The following is an 18,820-nucleotide window of genomic DNA, read 5'->3' as shown; positions in this document are numbered from 1 at the left end:
TCAAAAGCATCTGCTCTATAATAAGAAAGACACTCCGCTGATGACACTCTGAGGTAGGACAGACACGGCAGCAGATGGCTGATCTCTCTTTCTTCCTCTCTCTTTTCTCTCTCATTCTTTCCCTCACCGTACCTTCTGCTCCCCCTGAACTATTTTCCTTCTGCATGCAATGGTGCCGCGAATCCTCCTATATGGTTAAGAGTGTAATGCTGACCTTTGCACAATGCATGAAAGATCATACATCAAATAGTGTTTTCCCACAGCCGGTCATGCTATGGAAGTTCCTGCTATGCTGACAAAAAGTGTTAAGTTTAGTCTTAGGGGGCTACAGGATTTCTTATTGTAAGCATGATGTCTGTGTCTTGTTTTGTTTTGTTTCTAAAGCGCAACAGAACTCATCCCCTCTGTTACAAAATGGAATTGTCCTATTATTGGAGCAATTCAAATTTGAATACAAAACAAATGCAAAGCATTTTTGCATTCATTTTACATTTGAAAACAGCAAGATGGAACGCAGTAGAATAGAAATTGAGACCGCATCTTAAAATTGAACGAGATACTGCAGTATGACATGTTGCAATAATATCAGTATTTCATATTGCAAGATTTCCATCTGATCTGAATATATTTGTATACTTATATGTTTTAAGCATAAATGTAATAGGTATGCACAATGACAATCATTTTAGTTATAATATCTTAATATATGATATTTTTAACCACCCCAAACCAACCCTTCTCTCTGTCTTGGACCTAACCATTTCTTGACAATATAAAAACATGCAGATAAATGTATAGTAAGAGGTAATTTAGGCCTACTAAATTTCTTCATTATCTTATGCAACACCAGCAGTGAATAATCACCCTTCATTAAACGAATATTGGCTTAAAATGACTGGATGAGGAAGAGCGATATGCACTGCAGCTGAAGGGGCTCAGAGCACCATCTTTCCCAAATACATTTGAGCACTGAGTGAGTCTTTGTTCTCTGTTGTCATGAGAAGGTGTTCATTCAGATCTCTAATGCAGCTGCCATAAACAAGCCTTCAGTTGCTGGCAGTTTGTTTGTTTCCTTTGTCTTGCTCCTGACAGAGAAAGATGTTGTGAAGTAGTTCGACATTCTATATATTATTTTAATTCAATCAGAAAGATAGCAACTCCTCCTCAGTGGACCCTGTTGGCTGCAAGGACACATGTACGTACTGGATCAATGCCCATTTTAAGATACACACCGTATTTATGTTATTTTGAATGTTCTGGGTCAATAAAAGTTTATTTTCTGTCGCCATGTCAGCTTCTGCTGGCTTATTTTTTTTTAAACCCTATGGCTGGGTTCAGCTTGTTGGGTCATTTATTGGATTATTTTTTATATTTTTTCCCCAGGTCCTGGGTAGTTTTTTTGTAACTAAACTGCTGGGTCATTTTTAATGCTGGGTTATTTTTTTCTACCCAGCCACTGGGTTGAGCCTGTCTCCAATGAAACAACTCAACCGGAGACTTTTTGCATCCACTACAGGAGAGAGCGGTTCTCAGCGCCGCTGATTTGGTCACTTGTTCTGCAAAATAAAGGTTTGTATAAATTTTATTTAATTTCTACAGTAACGTATCATACAAGGACAAGATGTCAGTCAGCTGCGTCAGCAGCAGTCATTTCGCATGATGGAAATGCCTTTTGCTTTGCATAACATACACTGATTTTATCCGTTATAATACTGAATTGAATTGAATTTGATGTTATAATATGTTCTCTAATCTCAGTACTGTTTGTTTATGGGCAGGTTATGGAGTCAGTCATGGCATCTTTCAGCTATGAGTTAAACGTGAGGTAGCGGCCTGAGGTTTGCGTTTCCCCCAGCGAACAGCAGCCCATCACCGGCTCAGTTTTTGGTGACACACCAGCACGAGAATTAGCGCTATTTTGGTGAAAAGTGATTACAGGTAATGGTTGAATACACTTAAATTAAAATGCTACTTTTAAATGTTGCATTTTTTATTTCTAAAATGCTTGTTAAACGAGTTTAAATGTATGTAATATTGTATACTATGCTGTATTCACCCAAATAAATTGAAATTGTCTTATATTTTTGTCCATGGGTGTTCTTGCTTAATAATAAATATTCATGTTTTGATTATTGCTGTTGCCTCTGTAATTCTTTTTTATTATTATTTCCAGCCCATTTTAAACCAGCAATATAATATTTTTTAAACAATAGTTAAACTATATAAAAGAAACCTTTTCAAAACCCATCAACAGAATGAAACAGGTTTCTCAATAAAGTAGACGTATTGCAGTCCAGTAAAATATGTTTTAATGGTCAGTGGATTCAGACAAGATAGACAGATGCCATTGGTTTCACAAATGTTGCAAACAGAGTAAATGGATTACTTACAGTTGTCTATACATATTAATCTGGGATAGGAAAAGGTATTTTTTAAACATTAAAAAAGGACATACTTCACTTTTAAGCTCCACCGACAGCACATGTGAGATGTCGATTTTCACAGACAGTAATTTTGCCTCATCCATCGACATTTTTGGCTTCTAGCACATAAAGAGTTTTTCATGGACAAAACGCTTAACCTATTTCTATGATGTGCTGTAGACACACAGCAGCCGAAGTGAAAAAGGACAGTGAATGAAAGCACGGGGAACTGCTTGGCAAGAGTTACCAGAATGATCACAATTTATTTTCAATGAGAGTAGCCAGCGAGCGGGTGAGTGCACTTTCAGAACAAATTGTGCAAAAATTGTAGCTTTAGGGGAACAACAGCTTGCCACTGGGGCAGTACCTTCAACGGGACATCTTTGTACCTTCTTTACCCCAAAGGGTTCATATTAGTAACATAAGAGTACATATTGCTATTACAAGGGTATATATTACTACTCTAAAGTACTAATATGCACCCTTTAGGGGTAAAAAATGTACAAAGGTGTCCCTTTGAGGGTGCTGCCCGAGCAACATGCTGATTTACCCCTAAGGGTACAATTATTGCACTTTTTTCTGACTGTGTGGGAGCAAGAACTTTCACTGAATAGTGTTTCTGTTTTGTTACACATTTTGGTCTATTTTCTTTCATCTGGATTAGCCCTTTAAAGCAAGAGTGTGACAGTTAAGCCAATTCTCTCTTGCTATGCCCTGTCGTCTATGAATAGCTGGATAAACTGGCATTTCAACATTGTGTTTTTTAGAAAAAGCAACTGACCTATTTTAGATTAAACTGTGGGTCATTTCAGAATCCTTCACTTTAATTCTAAATCCAACACACTCTTATGGCAATACAAAGACTAAGTTTTGGCGAACTGGTTGCTAATTAGTTTGATCTCAATTGTACGTTTTCTGTCACTGACAGTTATGTTTAGGTGTAGGAATGGACCTTCATGCTTAGGGCATTTTTTCATACAAAGCACCACTTTCTAAAATAGTTAAAATTTCTCATGAGATTGGGTTGGGAAAACCATTTAAATAATTTTAGCGTTGTTTTACCCAATTGCTTCTATATTATATTTTACAATATTTTATACTATACTATATATATTTACTTTAAAGGCAGCATTTGTATTAACATTTCATATTAGCTTCATCACTGCTGGTAAAATGGATCTAGATGTGCTAAATGAATTGAGCAGATAAGAGAAAAAGATAGAAAGAACAAACAGAAGTGATAGATATCACCTTACATTAACACCCCAAACACCCTGCTTTAAAAAAATGTGCGGTGAGAAGTAACTACCATGTCTTGACATGTCATATTTTCAATGCAGACAGCATGTTTGCTGGATTCATTTGGCTTTTATTACTCCTTTACTTGCTTTCCATTATTTCACTAGAAATTGATTTATACACTGTTTTGAATCATGAAGGCGTAGTCTGTGCAAGTAAGACTTGGAAAAAAACTATTGAAAAACAATAGCTTTGAGATGTGAACATGTTTTCCCCAAAACATTGTACTTGTCTGAGTAATTCGTCTTTGTGGTCTCAGTCTGTCTCCCTGTGTTTGTTGTGCTTGGATCGCTGCCTTGTTGAACTGTGATGTCTTTGCCATACTTGTTTGTGTTGTTTGCGTTTGCCAGTTTAACACACTATGGTGTCATTATGCTTTGTTGTTAACAGAATTACTGAGAGCTTACAAGACACTTCATTTGCAAGGGTGGTCTAACCCGCAGACACAACAACTTTAAGTGTGAAGTTAAGTTTATTTAGAGTTTCCTCACATAGCCATACCTTCAACACTTTCCTTTAACCGTCTGAACATCTAGTCAGCTCTCCACTCACTCACCAGTGGGTAATCAAACACATTTGATACTTTTGGAGGTTTAAGATTTGTTAATGATTTTGAAGGTTTTGTTTTATTTGTTTTGGTAGATGTTCTGTGTCACTGGATCAGCGAGAGGCTGTTGCTTTAGTTGTTGTTTTCTTAACAGTTTGTTTAGAAAATGTGAATTGCTGAGGGGTTTCATCTCTGACTCACCGTTAATACGCTGACCTGGATTTAAAGATTTCCTTTGTGGAACTGAATTGCTGCTGTTGTAAATATGGTTTGTAAATGTGTGGGAAAGAGCCAAATCTCTTTTACAGATCTAAAGCCTGTAACCGTAAATAAAAAGGCATAAACTTTATCCTGCACTTCAACCAAACTGTTTTTTTTTTTAATTCAGTATTATTTATTTATCTAAAAATATATAAACATTTTAAAATAAAGATACATTTATTTGAGAAGAAAATGCAAAATATATTAAAATTAAGTAAATATCTGGCAATGGGGTAGGAATAAAAAAGCTTAGTTCAGTGGAAAAACACTTCCTTTTATCTTACCTCTTTTGTCTGTTATTATTATTATTATTATTATAATTATTAATTATTGGGTATATATTGAATTATTTGGGATATTTAACTGTGCATGTTCATTGAATTTATAATACCTTTGCTTTCATTTAAACTAACATCTAAATCTAATGTATTCTTTTGAGAAATATCTCAAAAGAAATATCCATTTTCATACTGAACATTGTGATGTTGTGATGGCTGAATTCCCTTGTAGCATTCAAAATGACTAATTTATGTCTTTAGTATTTTTTATTTTTTTATTTTGCTCTTTTAAGCTCTGAGTGAGGGATTTGAACTCTTGACATCTGGTAAGCGCACACATGAAAGCTTGTTGAGGCTTGTTACCAATGCAAGATAACAAAAATTGCAAATGAAAATCATTGTTTTTTGTTTGGTTTTGTTTTTTTAGGATAAATACCCAGAGGGCAAATATCGCAGATGATTATGCTTAACAAACAGAGAGAAGCCATGATCATGATCATGATTAAAATATGATTTATCGTGCAGACTTATACATTTCCATAATGGATTATATTTATCACTGTGAAGCTCCTTTGATACAATGTGTATTGAATAAAGAACTATATAAAAATAAAGATGACCTAACTATTTATTTGAACACAAAATATACTATTTTAATAAATTACAGGTAATTAAATTAACTATAGATTTTTGAACACATTTTAAGTGTGGCTTAAGTGTCCACTGTACATCTACAGTATTTGACTCCTTTACCAAACTACTTCACAGCAAACATGGTGAATCCCTACATACCCAAACATCAGCTAGAAATACATCAGCTAGAAATTTGCAAGATTTCCTCATGCATAATTATATCCACTTGCCTTCAAAGAAACATTTACTTTTTTGTGTGTAGTTAGCAGTCAAACAGGCCCCAACCTGTTGCAAGCTGTGTGATAGTTCTAAGCCTTGTGAAACTGCACACCAAAGCATTCTTCAAACTGAAGCAAAATAGAAGTCTTTCACAGGTACTATCTGCTAAAGTCATAAACATGTCAGCCAGAAGAGAGAGATCTCACAGTATTGAGAAATTTCATTTCTGTTTAGCTTCCAGATATATGTGAAAATATATTGCATTTAGGTGTCATGTTCCAAAAAAAAAAAAAAAAAAAAAAAAAATATATATATATATATATATATATATATATATATATATATATATTTTTTTTTTTGTTTTTTTTTTTTCCTAAAAAATGCATTTTCACTATAGTGTTGTGGAGTTACTAACTTTTACAAAAGAGCTTTACTCTCATTTGGCTACTTTATTTTAACTTAACTTGTTTGTAACACTGTAACACTATTTGTCACAGTTAACAAATGTTCTGACTTTCAGCAGTCGTTTCAAGCTATATTTTTCTATTCACAGTTGTGTGTACAGCTTCAGGATGATTGGTACCTCTTCTAAACCTTAAATAACAGGCTTCACCAAATTTAGAATGGGTCATGGCTAGGGCAGGAAAATTAGAGAATGCAGCTAAAACACAAGCCGAACACACTGACATTCTCCAGACTCTGTTTAATTATTCATGTTAAGAATATGATAAGAATAACTGTGAATCCAACATTTCATTTTCAGGCTGATTAATTGTGCTACATATCTCTGTAAAACTAACAGCTGTGAAAGATCCAGTCTGCATTCCAGTCTGAATCTGTAGAACCTGGAGAGCAACATAGAATGGACACATATGGAAAATCTCCAGCCTGAAGGCATAATGTCAATCTTAACCACATATGGAAATGGGTGAAATGAATCTCAGGCATGTGCATTCAAATTCCAGACCTCGGAATCCCCTCCAAAAATATCCCCTCATTTAGATTTCTTTGCCTTCCTTGAAATCCAAACTGCTTTTCTTGTTTACAAAGTCTTTTCTCTTTGACATTTACGACTTGCTTGCTGACTTTATTGTACTATTTGTCTATACCACTATCTTCTCTGCTGTGTCTTGCAGGCTTTAAAAGTGTGGTTGAAGTTCAGACTAAAATGTCGGTTTGTGGTGGCCTTCCTGTTTCTCTTCAGTCTATCAGTGGTGATGATATACACCCTTCCTCCCTTCCCATCTGAGCAGAGCAGGCTGAATGTACGGGGCCCCCGTAATAACAAACCCAACAGACTGGCTGAGAAGTTTCTGAGACATTATTCGCCAACGTCTTCATACGAACACAGCAAAACCTGGAAGGACCCTGAAATGAAAGATTCTGCTAAACATCTCCTGATGTTCAACCATCACCAACTATCATTTTCCTCTGGAAAAACAGTAGAGAAAAAATTATCAACTAATAAGCCTGCAAAAAGCAAAGCAAACAAAAAAGAGCAGTATCTGCAAAACATAAACAAGCGTCCAGTCACGGCATTTGCAGATGGTGCCAAAAGAGGGCGAGTCGTTAAACTAGGAAATAGCAGCAACTCTAACCCAATCATCCATCTTCGTCGCTCCAGACATGACCCAGCATTCCCTCAGTCTGCCAGCATCCAAAGCCTCCACCCAAACAACAAGACGTGCAGGCACAAATGCACTCCAGATGGGGCTAAAGCAAAGAGACTTGTGGGGCAGTTCTCTGATGCACAGCAGGTGGTAAAATTGAAACAGACCCCTGGAGATCCAGGAACACATGAAAGACAAGCAGGGCCCTCTGAGAGGAAGAGGCCCAAATTTAGAGCAGAAACCAGGATTCCAGGAGAGGCAGGCATCCAGGAGTCAGCCAATGACTGGTGTAAGATGGTCTCCGATGAAACTTTCATTGAAAACTGGAACCAAACCAAAGCAGAGTCTTTACCCTGGCTCAGTGAGGACGATATAAAAAAGATGGCACTTCTCTCCAGGGGCACTGTGTTGAGTAAAGCCAGGCTTCCGGGCCATGGACAAGTGCTTCAGGTTGGATTTAGTGAGAAAAAAGACATATTTGTTCCTGGAGGGGACAATCATATCACACGGTGTGAAACAGGAAACTGTGCTCTCATAAAACGTCCCAATGACTGGTTTGAGGTGTTCTCCTTTCACCTGGACAGAGTTCTGGGTCTGAACCGGAGCTTGCCCGCAGTGTTGAGAACATTCAACAGTGAGATTCTACCATACAAGTACACCAACGGATCTCCCAGACCAGTGATATGGTGGGATCCAAGCATCAAACATCTGTCTGATGCTGAAAATGACCAGAACTCTTTCTCACTCACTTGGCCACAATATCAGACTCTACTTCAGAGGAGGTGTGGTACTCGGGTGCCACTGAACTCTACAATCTGCGTGGGAGTTCATCATTCAGAGTGGGGGCGACTGACCTTGTTTGACTTTCTGCTGCAGGTAAGACACACTATTAAAATCAACATTTGGTTTCCACAAACTTTCCAGTTTAATGTGTTATTATATATTTAATGAGAGTAAATTGGATAGGTGAGAGTGGGGTAAATTGAGCCAGTGGATAAATTAACCCACCCCCTGTATCTTGGCAACTGTACACTTTTACTGTCATATAACCATGTATTTTGGAATCACATCATTTCTGCCAGACTGTGAAAAGGAGAAACACATGGGAGAAGTGGAAGGCACCCATTTTTACTCATTTTAGCAACATATAAAACTACGCAAATCATTTAGCTAAACATTAGCATGTATTGGTAAGCTAGCTAGGCTTTTCCAAAATGCCAGCTATAGGGCAAAGTGAGCCAAATGCGCTGGGGTAAGTTGAGCCAGGACGTTAACTTACCCTACCATAAGGCACTGAAGTTAGGTTAAATATCTGAAGTATAAACTGATATTTTAATGTGATATTATGCAGCTGGTTTAGTTTATCATATATATATATATATATATATATATATATATATATATATATATATATATATGAAGGGTTCAGATGCAAAACCAGCTAAATCCATCTGATGTTTTTCTTTCTGGCTACTTTGTATAGGTTTCTATGTAAGTACTGGTACTTCTGATTGGGCTGAGGCTGGAATTTAGCGAGTTTGAAGTAAAAGTATTTGATGAACGTATAATATGTGTGTAACGTGGACGCTGAGGCCAAATTAGAATCCATATGCGGTTGTTTATTGGGATTAGCAGCAGTAAACAAACACGTGAAAACAGGCAATGGGTCAGCAACTGTAAAGCAGTCCGATCTGTCGACAATCCAAGGGGCAATCCAAAAGACAATAGTAATGAGGCAGGCTTTAGGTCCAAACCATAACATCAGTCCACTCAAACAAACAATCCAAAAGGGTAATCCGTGAACTCGTAAATCAGAAAAACAAAGCAGGATCATACACAATAGTCAGGCAGAATAATCGGAGGAAACCACTCGGTAAGGCAGGTAAACTGGCAATACTTCGCAATGAGCAAGCACATTTCTGTTTAAAAATAATTTAAATAGTCCCAAACAGGAAGTGAATGTAGAAGCAGCAGAGTGAGCGTAGGCAGTCAGTATTTGGGTGAGGGCTCCCTCTGCTGGCTTGGCATTACAATGTGACAGGAGCATTCACTCAGTATCATTATCTCATTTTTGACTGAGATGGCTTTTAGCTGGTTTTGCAACAGAACAACAGTCCAGGGGAGCGGTGGGGTGGGAGCGAGACAGGGCGAGGGCTGGAGTACCAGGACCATGTGGAGGGCCTGGTGATTAAGGCAGGACTGGCAGAACAGGAACCCTCCAGGGCGGAGCCGGTTTTGCATCTGAACTATATATATATATATATATATATATATATATTTGTAGTTTATTTGATATGGACAGTGTACAAGTGCACCAAATCCTTCTCTGAGAACTAGAATTTACTTTCAGTCACATTATAATAAAATATATCTTTCCACCTGTAGTCCCTAATGGCCAGTTCGACATTGCAGAAAAGGTACCATGCAAAGAATCTTTTGACTAAAATATTTATTAGTTTCAGTGACATTAGGGGGCAGTCGGGGCCTAATGTTTAGAGAGTCGGACCTGTAACCCAAAGGTTGCGGGTTCGAGTTTCAGGTCCGGCAGGGATGGTGGGGGAGTGAATCACCAGTGCTCTCTTCACCCTCAATACCACGACTGAAGTGAGATCCTTGAGCAAGGCTTCCCGGGCGCCGCAGCATTGGCAGCCCACTGCTCCGGGTGTGTGTTTGTTCTCACTTCTGTGTGTGTGCACTTGGATGGGTTAAATGTAGAGCACAAATTACGAGTATGGGTCACCATACTTGGCCACATGTTACGTCCTTTCCTTTCCTTTCCTTTCCTTTCCTTACCATTTATTTCTTCATTCTATCTGTTTAGTCTGGTTAAAACTTTGGTGTTCAACACAGTGTTTCAGAAATGCAAACAATTAAAGATTGAAAATTAAAATGAATGTTGTTGGGTTTTATTTAGTTTAAGTTAGCTTTTGAATCAGATGCAGTCAGATGGTCAGTTTTCACCCAGATGGTGCATCTAACCCCCTAACTCAGGTCAACTTACCCCTAACTTGGGACAAACTGAGCCACAGGAACACTTTTTTTATAAGAAGCTATAGAACCCTCTTGTCATAGATAACATTCTGATTATTTAAAATGATAGGAAACATTCTAAAAAAAAACAAAACACGATTATCTTAAAACCAAGGGTCTTCAACCCATTGTCTTGCAGAGTTTAGCTAAATCAAACATACAAACACAGGTGAGCTGAAACAGATTGGAAATATCCTTTGCAGGACAGTGGGTCCCCAGAAGTAGGGTTGGACCTATCGAATAATATAAAAAAAGACTAGGAAATGTAGACCATAAAATAGAAATTATTACTAATTTAATATTAAAAGGTATAGGTTATATGACTTTAGTTTATTTGCATTCAAATTATGTGTTTGACCACTATGGTGAGAAAACTGTTCTATGAGTCACAAAATTTAGGGTGCTGCCAAGTAAAAAATTGCCTACCTGCCAAGGCTGGTATTTAAAATAATTCATGTTTTCCATTTTAGCGTTGGCATTTTTCCTGCTCAGAACAGACTCTCTTAAAGGTGAAGTGGGTTATTTTAGAATTGTGGGTTTCAAACTTGTTTTCTGAACAATTGGCCTATCTGTCATTGGTTAGACTAACAGGAAGTCCTGCCTCAAACTCAGATCACTGGTTGAGCCAAGACTGTTGTGTTAGGTTAGCCGGATGCTCATTCAGCCAGAGGCCTGTTGCGTTATAAATAATTTAAACAAACTCTAACTTTTATAGTAGGCTCAGAGTTGACAAACTAGACAAATCCAACATTGTTTATGGAAAATGTGCATTTAAAATGTGACATCTGCAGTCTAATTCATCTTTCTCTGGAGAGTCAGTTCTCATCTCTGTTGAAGATTAAGAAATCTTAATGAAAATGAAAACATATTTAGAAGAAAAGATTAAACACCACTGCTGAAAGCTTGACAAAACAGCTGAACGACTATATTAATGCAAATTAATCAGCTGAATTTTTATAGTTTTACAACAAACCTACAGAAAAGCATGTAATTATTAATGATTTTTAAAGCTTTATATAATTTAAAGCTTTTATTTATATGCAAATTGAAAGTAAAAGCCTAATATTAATATAGATAATAAACGTTTTGAGTTTGCTCAAACTAAACTCAAAATGACCTTGACATTAAATTAGCAAAGGAGAAAGCAATTCTACATGAAAAAAAAAAAATTACACATCACCTTTGAGCAGATTCATATAAGGCTGCTTTTTTGTTTGTTTTGTTTTTCTTTTCTTTCTGATATTTCTTATGATAGCTCTTAGAATCATTTTTAATAATAAAAAAAAAAAAAGCAATCACTGATGTGAGTTCATGACCTAGTCAACCTAGTTGTTTAAAACAATGATTGTAATTGATAACCAGGCAGTTATACCCTGCTTGAATCTGTAATGTGGAGAGCGAGACGAGAGGCGAGGGGATCCATACGCAAGCTTTTATTATTGGGACGAGACAAATATATGGTCAAGCAGGCTGGGTCAGAACAATAACAAACAGGTATGTTGGGGCGAGGCACGAGAGTAGTCCGTGAGGCAGGCGTGGGTCGATCAGCGGCGAACATAGTCCATGACGTGAGACAGAAAGGTATTCCTTACAACGAGCAAGAGTTTAGAAGGCAGGCGGCGAAACAGATGAAAACGAGGTAGCCAGGCGAGAATACAAAACTAAGGGAACTCGGGAACACGGGAACTAGGAAACTAGGAACTAGGAAACACGGAAACTAGGAAACAGTGCTAGCACTAGGAGAGCGCTAAACGCAACTGACACAGTTCTCCACATAACACTCCACAATACTCGGTAACTACCGAGTGAAAGTCCGGGGCATTTATAGGCTTTCTGATTGGCCACAGCGTGGTGGATGATGGGAGATGTAGTCCGGGGTGTAGAGTAACAGTCTGTGTGTGATGATAGAGCGAGAGTGACATCTGGTGGTGAGCGGACCATAGGTCACCGACCAGATTTATGACATAGCCCCCCCCAAAGAGCGGCTTCCAGACGCTCCAACAGAACAACAGTCCAGGGGAGCGGTGGGGCGGGAGCGAGACAGGGCGAGGGCTGGAGTACCAGGTCCATGCGGAGGGCCCGGTGATTGAGGCAGAACCGGCAGAGCAGGAACCCTCCAGGGCGGAGCAGGAAGCGCAGGAGCCCTCCAGGGCGGAGCAGGAGGCAGAGCAGGAGGCACAGGAGCCCTCCAGGGTGGAGCAGGAGGCACAGAGGCCCTCCAGGGCAGAGCAGGAGGCGCAGGGGCCCTCCAGGGCAGAGCAGGAGGCGGCGTCATGGACTGGGACCTGGGGAGAGCAGGGACAGAGGAGGCAGACAGAACAAGGAGAGAAGCAGAGTGTGTAAAGGTTAACGCCGCCACCATAGGAGGTTCTACAGCCGGAGCTGACACCTCTGGAGGCATTGGCGCGGCTTCTTCGGCGGAAGAAGCCTCTAGAGCTGACTCGTGGTCAGACGAGACCTCTGGAGCCGACTTGAGATCAGACGGGACCTCTAGGGCAGACTTGTGAACAGACGTGACTTCAGGAGCAGACTTGTGAACAGACGTGAGCTCAGGGGCAGACTTGTGAACAGACGTGACCTCAGGAGCGTAGTGTGCAGCCCATATACTCAGAATAGTGACCGCCAGCACACTGGCAGACATGACGTGATGAGGCTCTGGGAGGTCGAACGTGATCTGACTTGACTCTTGACAATCAGACGTGTTGTGACGAAACTCTGGACAGACAGCGGAGATGTGACCGGGGCTCTGGGAGGTCACACAAGACGTGAGGAGGCTCTGCACAGACAGACAGGACGTGACCTGGCTCTGGGCCGTCGGACGGGACGTGACCTGACTCTGGGCCGTCGGACGGGACGTGACCTGACTCTGGAACAGCAATAACTTGACTTGGCTCATGAAGATCAGCTGTGACTTGACCAGGCTCATGGAGATCAGCTGTGACTTGACCAGGCTCATGGAGATCAGCTGTGGCTTGACCTGGTTCGTGGAGATCGGCTGTGACTTGACCTGGTTCGTGGAGACCGGCTGAGGCCTGACTTGGCTCATGGAGACCAGCTGTGGCTTGACCTGGCTTGTGAAGATCTGTAGTGACTTGACCTGACTCATGGAGATCAGTAGTGACTTGACCTGACACATGAAGACCAGCGGTGACTTGACTTGGCTTGTGAGGATCAGCGATGACTTGACTTGGTTCGAAGAGACCAGCTGTGACTTTACTTGACTCAGGAATGACAGCTCTGACCTGGCTTGACTCAGGAACGACAGCTCTGACTTGACTTGACTCAGGAACGACAGCTTTAACTTGACTTGACGCTGGAACCACAGCTGTAACTTGACTTAGGAAGAGCAGCTCTGACTTGACCTTGGAAACACAGCTCTAACTTGACTTGACACAGGAACAGCAGCTGTAGCTTGACTTGACCTTGGAAACACAGCTGTAACCTGACTTGACACTGGAAATACAACTGTAGCTTGACTTAGTAAGAGCAGCTTTGACTTGCCTTGACATATGAAAACACAGCTTTGACTTGACCCTGGAAACACAGCTGTAACTTGATTTGACACTGGAACGACTGCTGTAATTTTGCTTGACTCTGGAGTGGCAGCCGTATCTTGACTAGACTCTGGAACAGCAGCTGTTGCTTGACTTGACTTGTTGGAAACTTGACTTGAATTTAGGAAACGCAGCTGCAACTTGACTGAACTCGGGTAGCAGCTGTGACGGAACTCCGTTTTCGCCGCCATTTTGTGAACGGGCTCCGCTGTCGCCGCCATTTTGAGCATGGGCTCCGCTGTAGCTGCCGTCATGTGAACGCGCTCCGGTGCAGCCGCCATTTTGCGAGCAGGTTGCGCGGCCGACATTACTGGGTAAGCGATGAGCCCACACACAACAATGCATAATCCAAGAAGGCAGCTAGTGATGAGCGCGGACCCTCGCGTCTCAGCCTCCCCCCTTAACGGCTGATTTATGCCATCGCAAAAAAATTTCTATAAATATACAGTCCGGGAGATCTGAATGATTAGCGATTGCCAGAAATTCACGGAAGTGTTGCTCTAATGAACGTGGTCCTTGTTTTAATCTGAATAAAATCCTTGTCGTGTCCATACCTGTTGAATGTCCGGGGGTAAAGCTGCTGGATCCTGTTGTGACCGAGTATTCTGTAATGTGGAGAGGGAGACGAGAGGCGAGGGGATCCATACGCAAGCTTTTATTATTGGGACGAGACAAATACATGGTCAAGCAGGCTGGGTCAGAACAATAACAAACAGGTATGTTGGGGCGAGGCACGAGAGTAGTCCATGAAGCAGGCGTGGGTCGATCAGCGGCGAACATAGTCCATGACGTGAGACAGAAAGGTAATCCTTACAACGAGCAAGAGTCCAGAAGGCAGGTGGCGAGACAGACGAAAACGAGGTAGCCAGGCGAGAATACAAAACTAAGGGAACTCAGGAACACGGGAACTAGGAAACAGTGCTAGCACTAGGAGAGCGCTAAACGCAACTGACACAGTTCTCCACATAACACTCCACAATACTCGGTAAATACCGAGTGAAAGTCCAGGGCATTTATAGGGTTTCTGATTGGCCACAGGTGTATGGCACAATCAGCGTGGTGGATGATGGGAGATGTAGTCCGGGGTGTAGCGCAACAGTCTGTGTGTGATGATAGAGCGAGAGCGACATCTGGTGCTGAGCGGACCGTAGGTCACCGACCAGATTCATGACAGAATCACAGGGTTGTTTAAAATAAAGGAGGATTGCATCTAATTAAATGTGTACGTTTGACATGTAAATAATGAAACTGTGATGCAGCTTAGTTTAATTATCTCCTCACCTTTAGCAAGCATGTTATCAATCTATCGTTGTTGTTTCTAGGATTGTGTAAGATTTGGCAGAAAACAGGTAATTCTCAGAAAACAGTGTTGTTAATGTGGCCTGTGTGTCGCTATGACTAACTACTAACATAACTAAAAGGATACTGAACTGTAGTGACATTATTTGATGGATTATTTTGAGTTTCAGTTTTCAATGTCCTTTCATTTGGAATATAAGGATCAAAATGTACAGAGATTTAGCCTTTATTGAAAATAATATTAAATGTTATATGCTGAATTAGTTTTTGTTCCTGTACTCTCAACGTTTTAAAATAAAAGCCATTTTAAGATGATCATGTTAACTGCATGGTTCTGATTATTCTCTAACAGATTTTTTCAAGTCCAATAGTTCAGCTTTGTTGGCAATCACAGCGGTCAGATGTTTCTTGTAGTTGGCCACCAGGTTTGCACACATCTCAGGAGGAATTTTGTCCCACTCCTCTTTGCAGATCAATATCAAGTCATTAAGGTTTCGAGGATGACGTTTGGCCACTCAAACTTTCAGCTCCCTTCACAGATTTTCTATGGGATTAAGGTCTGGACACTGGCTGGGCCACTCCAGGACCTTAATGTGCTTCTTTGTTGCCTTGACCGTGTGTTTTGGGTCATTGTCATGCTGGAATACCCATCCACAACCCATTTTCAATGAGGGAAGGAGGTTCTCGCCCAAGATTTGACGGTACATGGCCCCGTCCATCATCCTTTTGATGTGATGCAGTTGTCCTCTCCCCTTAGCAGAAAAACACCCCCAAAGCATAATGTTTCCACCACTGTGTTTGATGGTGGGGATGGTGTTCTTAGGGTCATAGGCAGCATTCCTCCTCCTTCAAAGATGGCGAGTTGAGTTGTTCTCCTTTAAATCATTCAGATGTTCCCTGGAAAACTTCAGACGGGCATGCACGTGTGCTTTCTTGAGCAGGGGGGTCCTTGCGGGCAATGCAGGATTTCAGTCCTTCAAGGTGTTACCAGTTGCTTTTTTGGTGACTACAGTCCCAGCTGCCTTGAGATATTTGACAAGATGCTCCGGATAGTTAGTTCTGGGCTGATTCCTTGCCATTCTCATGATTAATGAAACCCCAAGAGGTGAGATCTTGTATGGAGCCCCAGACCGAAGGAGACTGACAATTATTTTGTGTTTCTTCCATTTGCAAATAATCACACCAACTGTTGTCACCTTCTCACCAAGCTGCTTCACGATGGTCCAGCCTTGTGTAGGTCTACAATCTTGTCCCTGATATCATTGGACACCTCTTTAGTCTTGCCCATGGTGGAGAGTTTGGAATCTGATTGATTGCTTCTGTGGAGAGGTGTCTTTTATACAGGTATCAAGCTGAGATTAGGAGCACTCCCTTTAAGAGAGTGCTCCTAATCTCAGCTCGGTACCTGTATAAAAAATCCCTGGGTGCCAGAAATCTTGCTGATCGATAGGGGATCAAATACGTATTTCACTCATTAAAATGCAAATCAGTTTATAACTTTTTTGAAATGTGCTTTTTTGGATTTTTTGTTGTTTGTTGTCTCTCACTGTTAAAATAACCTACCATTAAAATTATAGACTTATCATTTCTTTGTCAGTGGGCAAACAAAATCAGCAGGGGATCTGAGACATCGTAGACAAACGCTCTTAGACAGGTTGAAATGCAATGTGGGCATTCACTGTGAATGATTATATCTCTAGGATTGTGATTCAGTATCACCTCATTAGCAGGTTTAGAAGATGTATTTTACACTTTCTTCTTTTCTTCCTCTTCTTCACTTTTTGCTCCCCATGGCTGCACTGGCTTTTAATTCTTATTCAAGAACTATTGTTGTCATGGTGATGCTTAATTAAAATTGTGAACATAGGTAATGTAGGAAAATGCATTCGTACTTTCTGATAAACAGGTTAAAACTGATATTGTGAAAATTCCTTTGTAATTTCATGATTTTAAGATAATCTTTACAAATTTACTTAAAATTACAAAATTTACTTTTAATTAAATAAGCACACTGACACTGATTCTTGGCAGCTGGCTGGTGAAATGTATCGTAACTTGTAGTTATAATAATAGCTTCAAGATATTAAAGGAACAGTTCACCAAAAAATGAAAACATACTCAGGCCATCCAAGATGTAGAGGAGTCTATTTTAATTTATTTTATTTTTTCAGATTTCTGAACATATTTACAGAAATTTAGCATTACATCATTTTCTCACCGGTGAAGTGAATGGGTGCCATCATAATGAGCTGATAAAAGCATCACAATAATCCACAAGTAATCCACTCCTATCAATTAATGTCATGTGAAGTGAAAAGCTACATGTTTGTAAGAAACGAATAGAATCCATCACTATACGGCATTTTAACTATAAACTGTTGCTTATGGCTTTCCAAAGATCAGCTCTCCAAGTTTCAGCATTTTTTTTTTTTATTGCACTATTTCTTTAAATTGCTTTTACTCCTTGAAACCTAACCTTGACATGTCTTTGTTTGTACTAATTTTGCTCGATGAGCATCTCTTTAACACAAAACATAACATTTTTCAGATGGACTTTCTATGCATTTTACATGTAATTTACAGCACTGCAAAACTTCTGCCATCTTCCTGCTTGATTAAAAAGCAGGGCAAATCAAGTATGAAAAAATCACTTGATGGCAGACATACTGTGGACTAAAATTGTGTGTCCAAGAATGTGTAATTGCAAGGGCTCATGAATGTGCTTCATGAATTTGTGAGAATAATTTGTGTGTGTGAAAACTGTGTTCTGTGAAAAACTGGGAGTATGGATTGTCCATGAATAATACATTAGATCTTAGAAGAAAAGTCAATAGCTGTAACATGGCCAACAGCTAATAGCTTTGTATTGATTTGGTGAAATTGCTGACTGGGACCCTTGAACACTTGTTCCTCTCTATTCATTTAGCACCTCTGATGGCACTGATGTGAAACCTCACACCCTTAAGCACAGAACAGTGTGAAGGACACGCTCACTGTCACCATGGGAAACACAAGTCCTTCTGTGTGCCGTTCTGAAATGTAGATCAGTGGTTCTCAACTGGTGGGCCACAGGTCTGGCCTGAGAGGATCACAGATGGCAGGAAGTAAGACAATTTGAAGCTATGGAACACAGACTTCAGTTTGGTTGTTGAAGTAGAAAAAGTTTAAAAAGTGAAACCAAAAAAAGTTTTAAGTTTACGAAAATGCTTTATGAACTATATTTTATATAAAATATATATTTTATGAAACATGTTGAACACTAAACTTGCTAGAAAACCAAAGCCATAAATCTAAACAAGTTGTGCTCCAAATTTGAGGTTGATATCTCATAAAATGAGCTTTCAGTAAGATTTTGTTTGGGCGCAGAACCGGATTTTCCTCATTAGGTGCCAGCAAAATTGCACTGGTGCACACAGTGGTTGGATTTGTGATTTGAAGTATTTTTTTTCTCTCTCAAATATTACAAGAACACATACACAATTTGTTTTTATGACACACATACAAACCACACTCTGACTTCCAAACCAACACACCCTCAAAATTATAACACGAAATAATAAAGCGAGTTTCCTGAAATAAAGCAAGTATTTGCTTTATTGGCTAAATCTAAAAAAAAAAAAAAAGACACCGTCTGGTAAAATATTGTAAAAAAAAAAATTCTGAAGCC

At 39.9% G+C, this 18,820-nt stretch overlaps 1 protein-coding gene across 1 annotated transcript in view; it reads left to right on the top strand.

Moving 5' to 3' along the window:
- gask1a (golgi associated kinase 1A) overlaps window positions 1-18,820 on the top strand; it is a 36,242-nt gene that overhangs the window by 5,498 nt on the left and 11,924 nt on the right. Inside the window, exon 2 of the mRNA XM_051131991.1 lies at window positions 6,797-8,146. Coding sequence (XP_050987948.1) covers window positions 6,797-8,146 — 1,350 coding nt within the window. The remainder of the gene's footprint in view (window positions 1-6,796; window positions 8,147-18,820) is intronic.

Source organism: Labeo rohita, chromosome 16 (genome assembly GCF_022985175.1).
Source record: "Labeo rohita strain BAU-BD-2019 chromosome 16, IGBB_LRoh.1.0, whole genome shotgun sequence".
NCBI lineage: Eukaryota > Metazoa > Chordata > Actinopteri > Cypriniformes > Cyprinidae > Labeo > Labeo rohita.
Note: the sequence above shows the minus strand (reverse complement) of the source record. Positions and strands in the feature narration are given on the sequence as shown.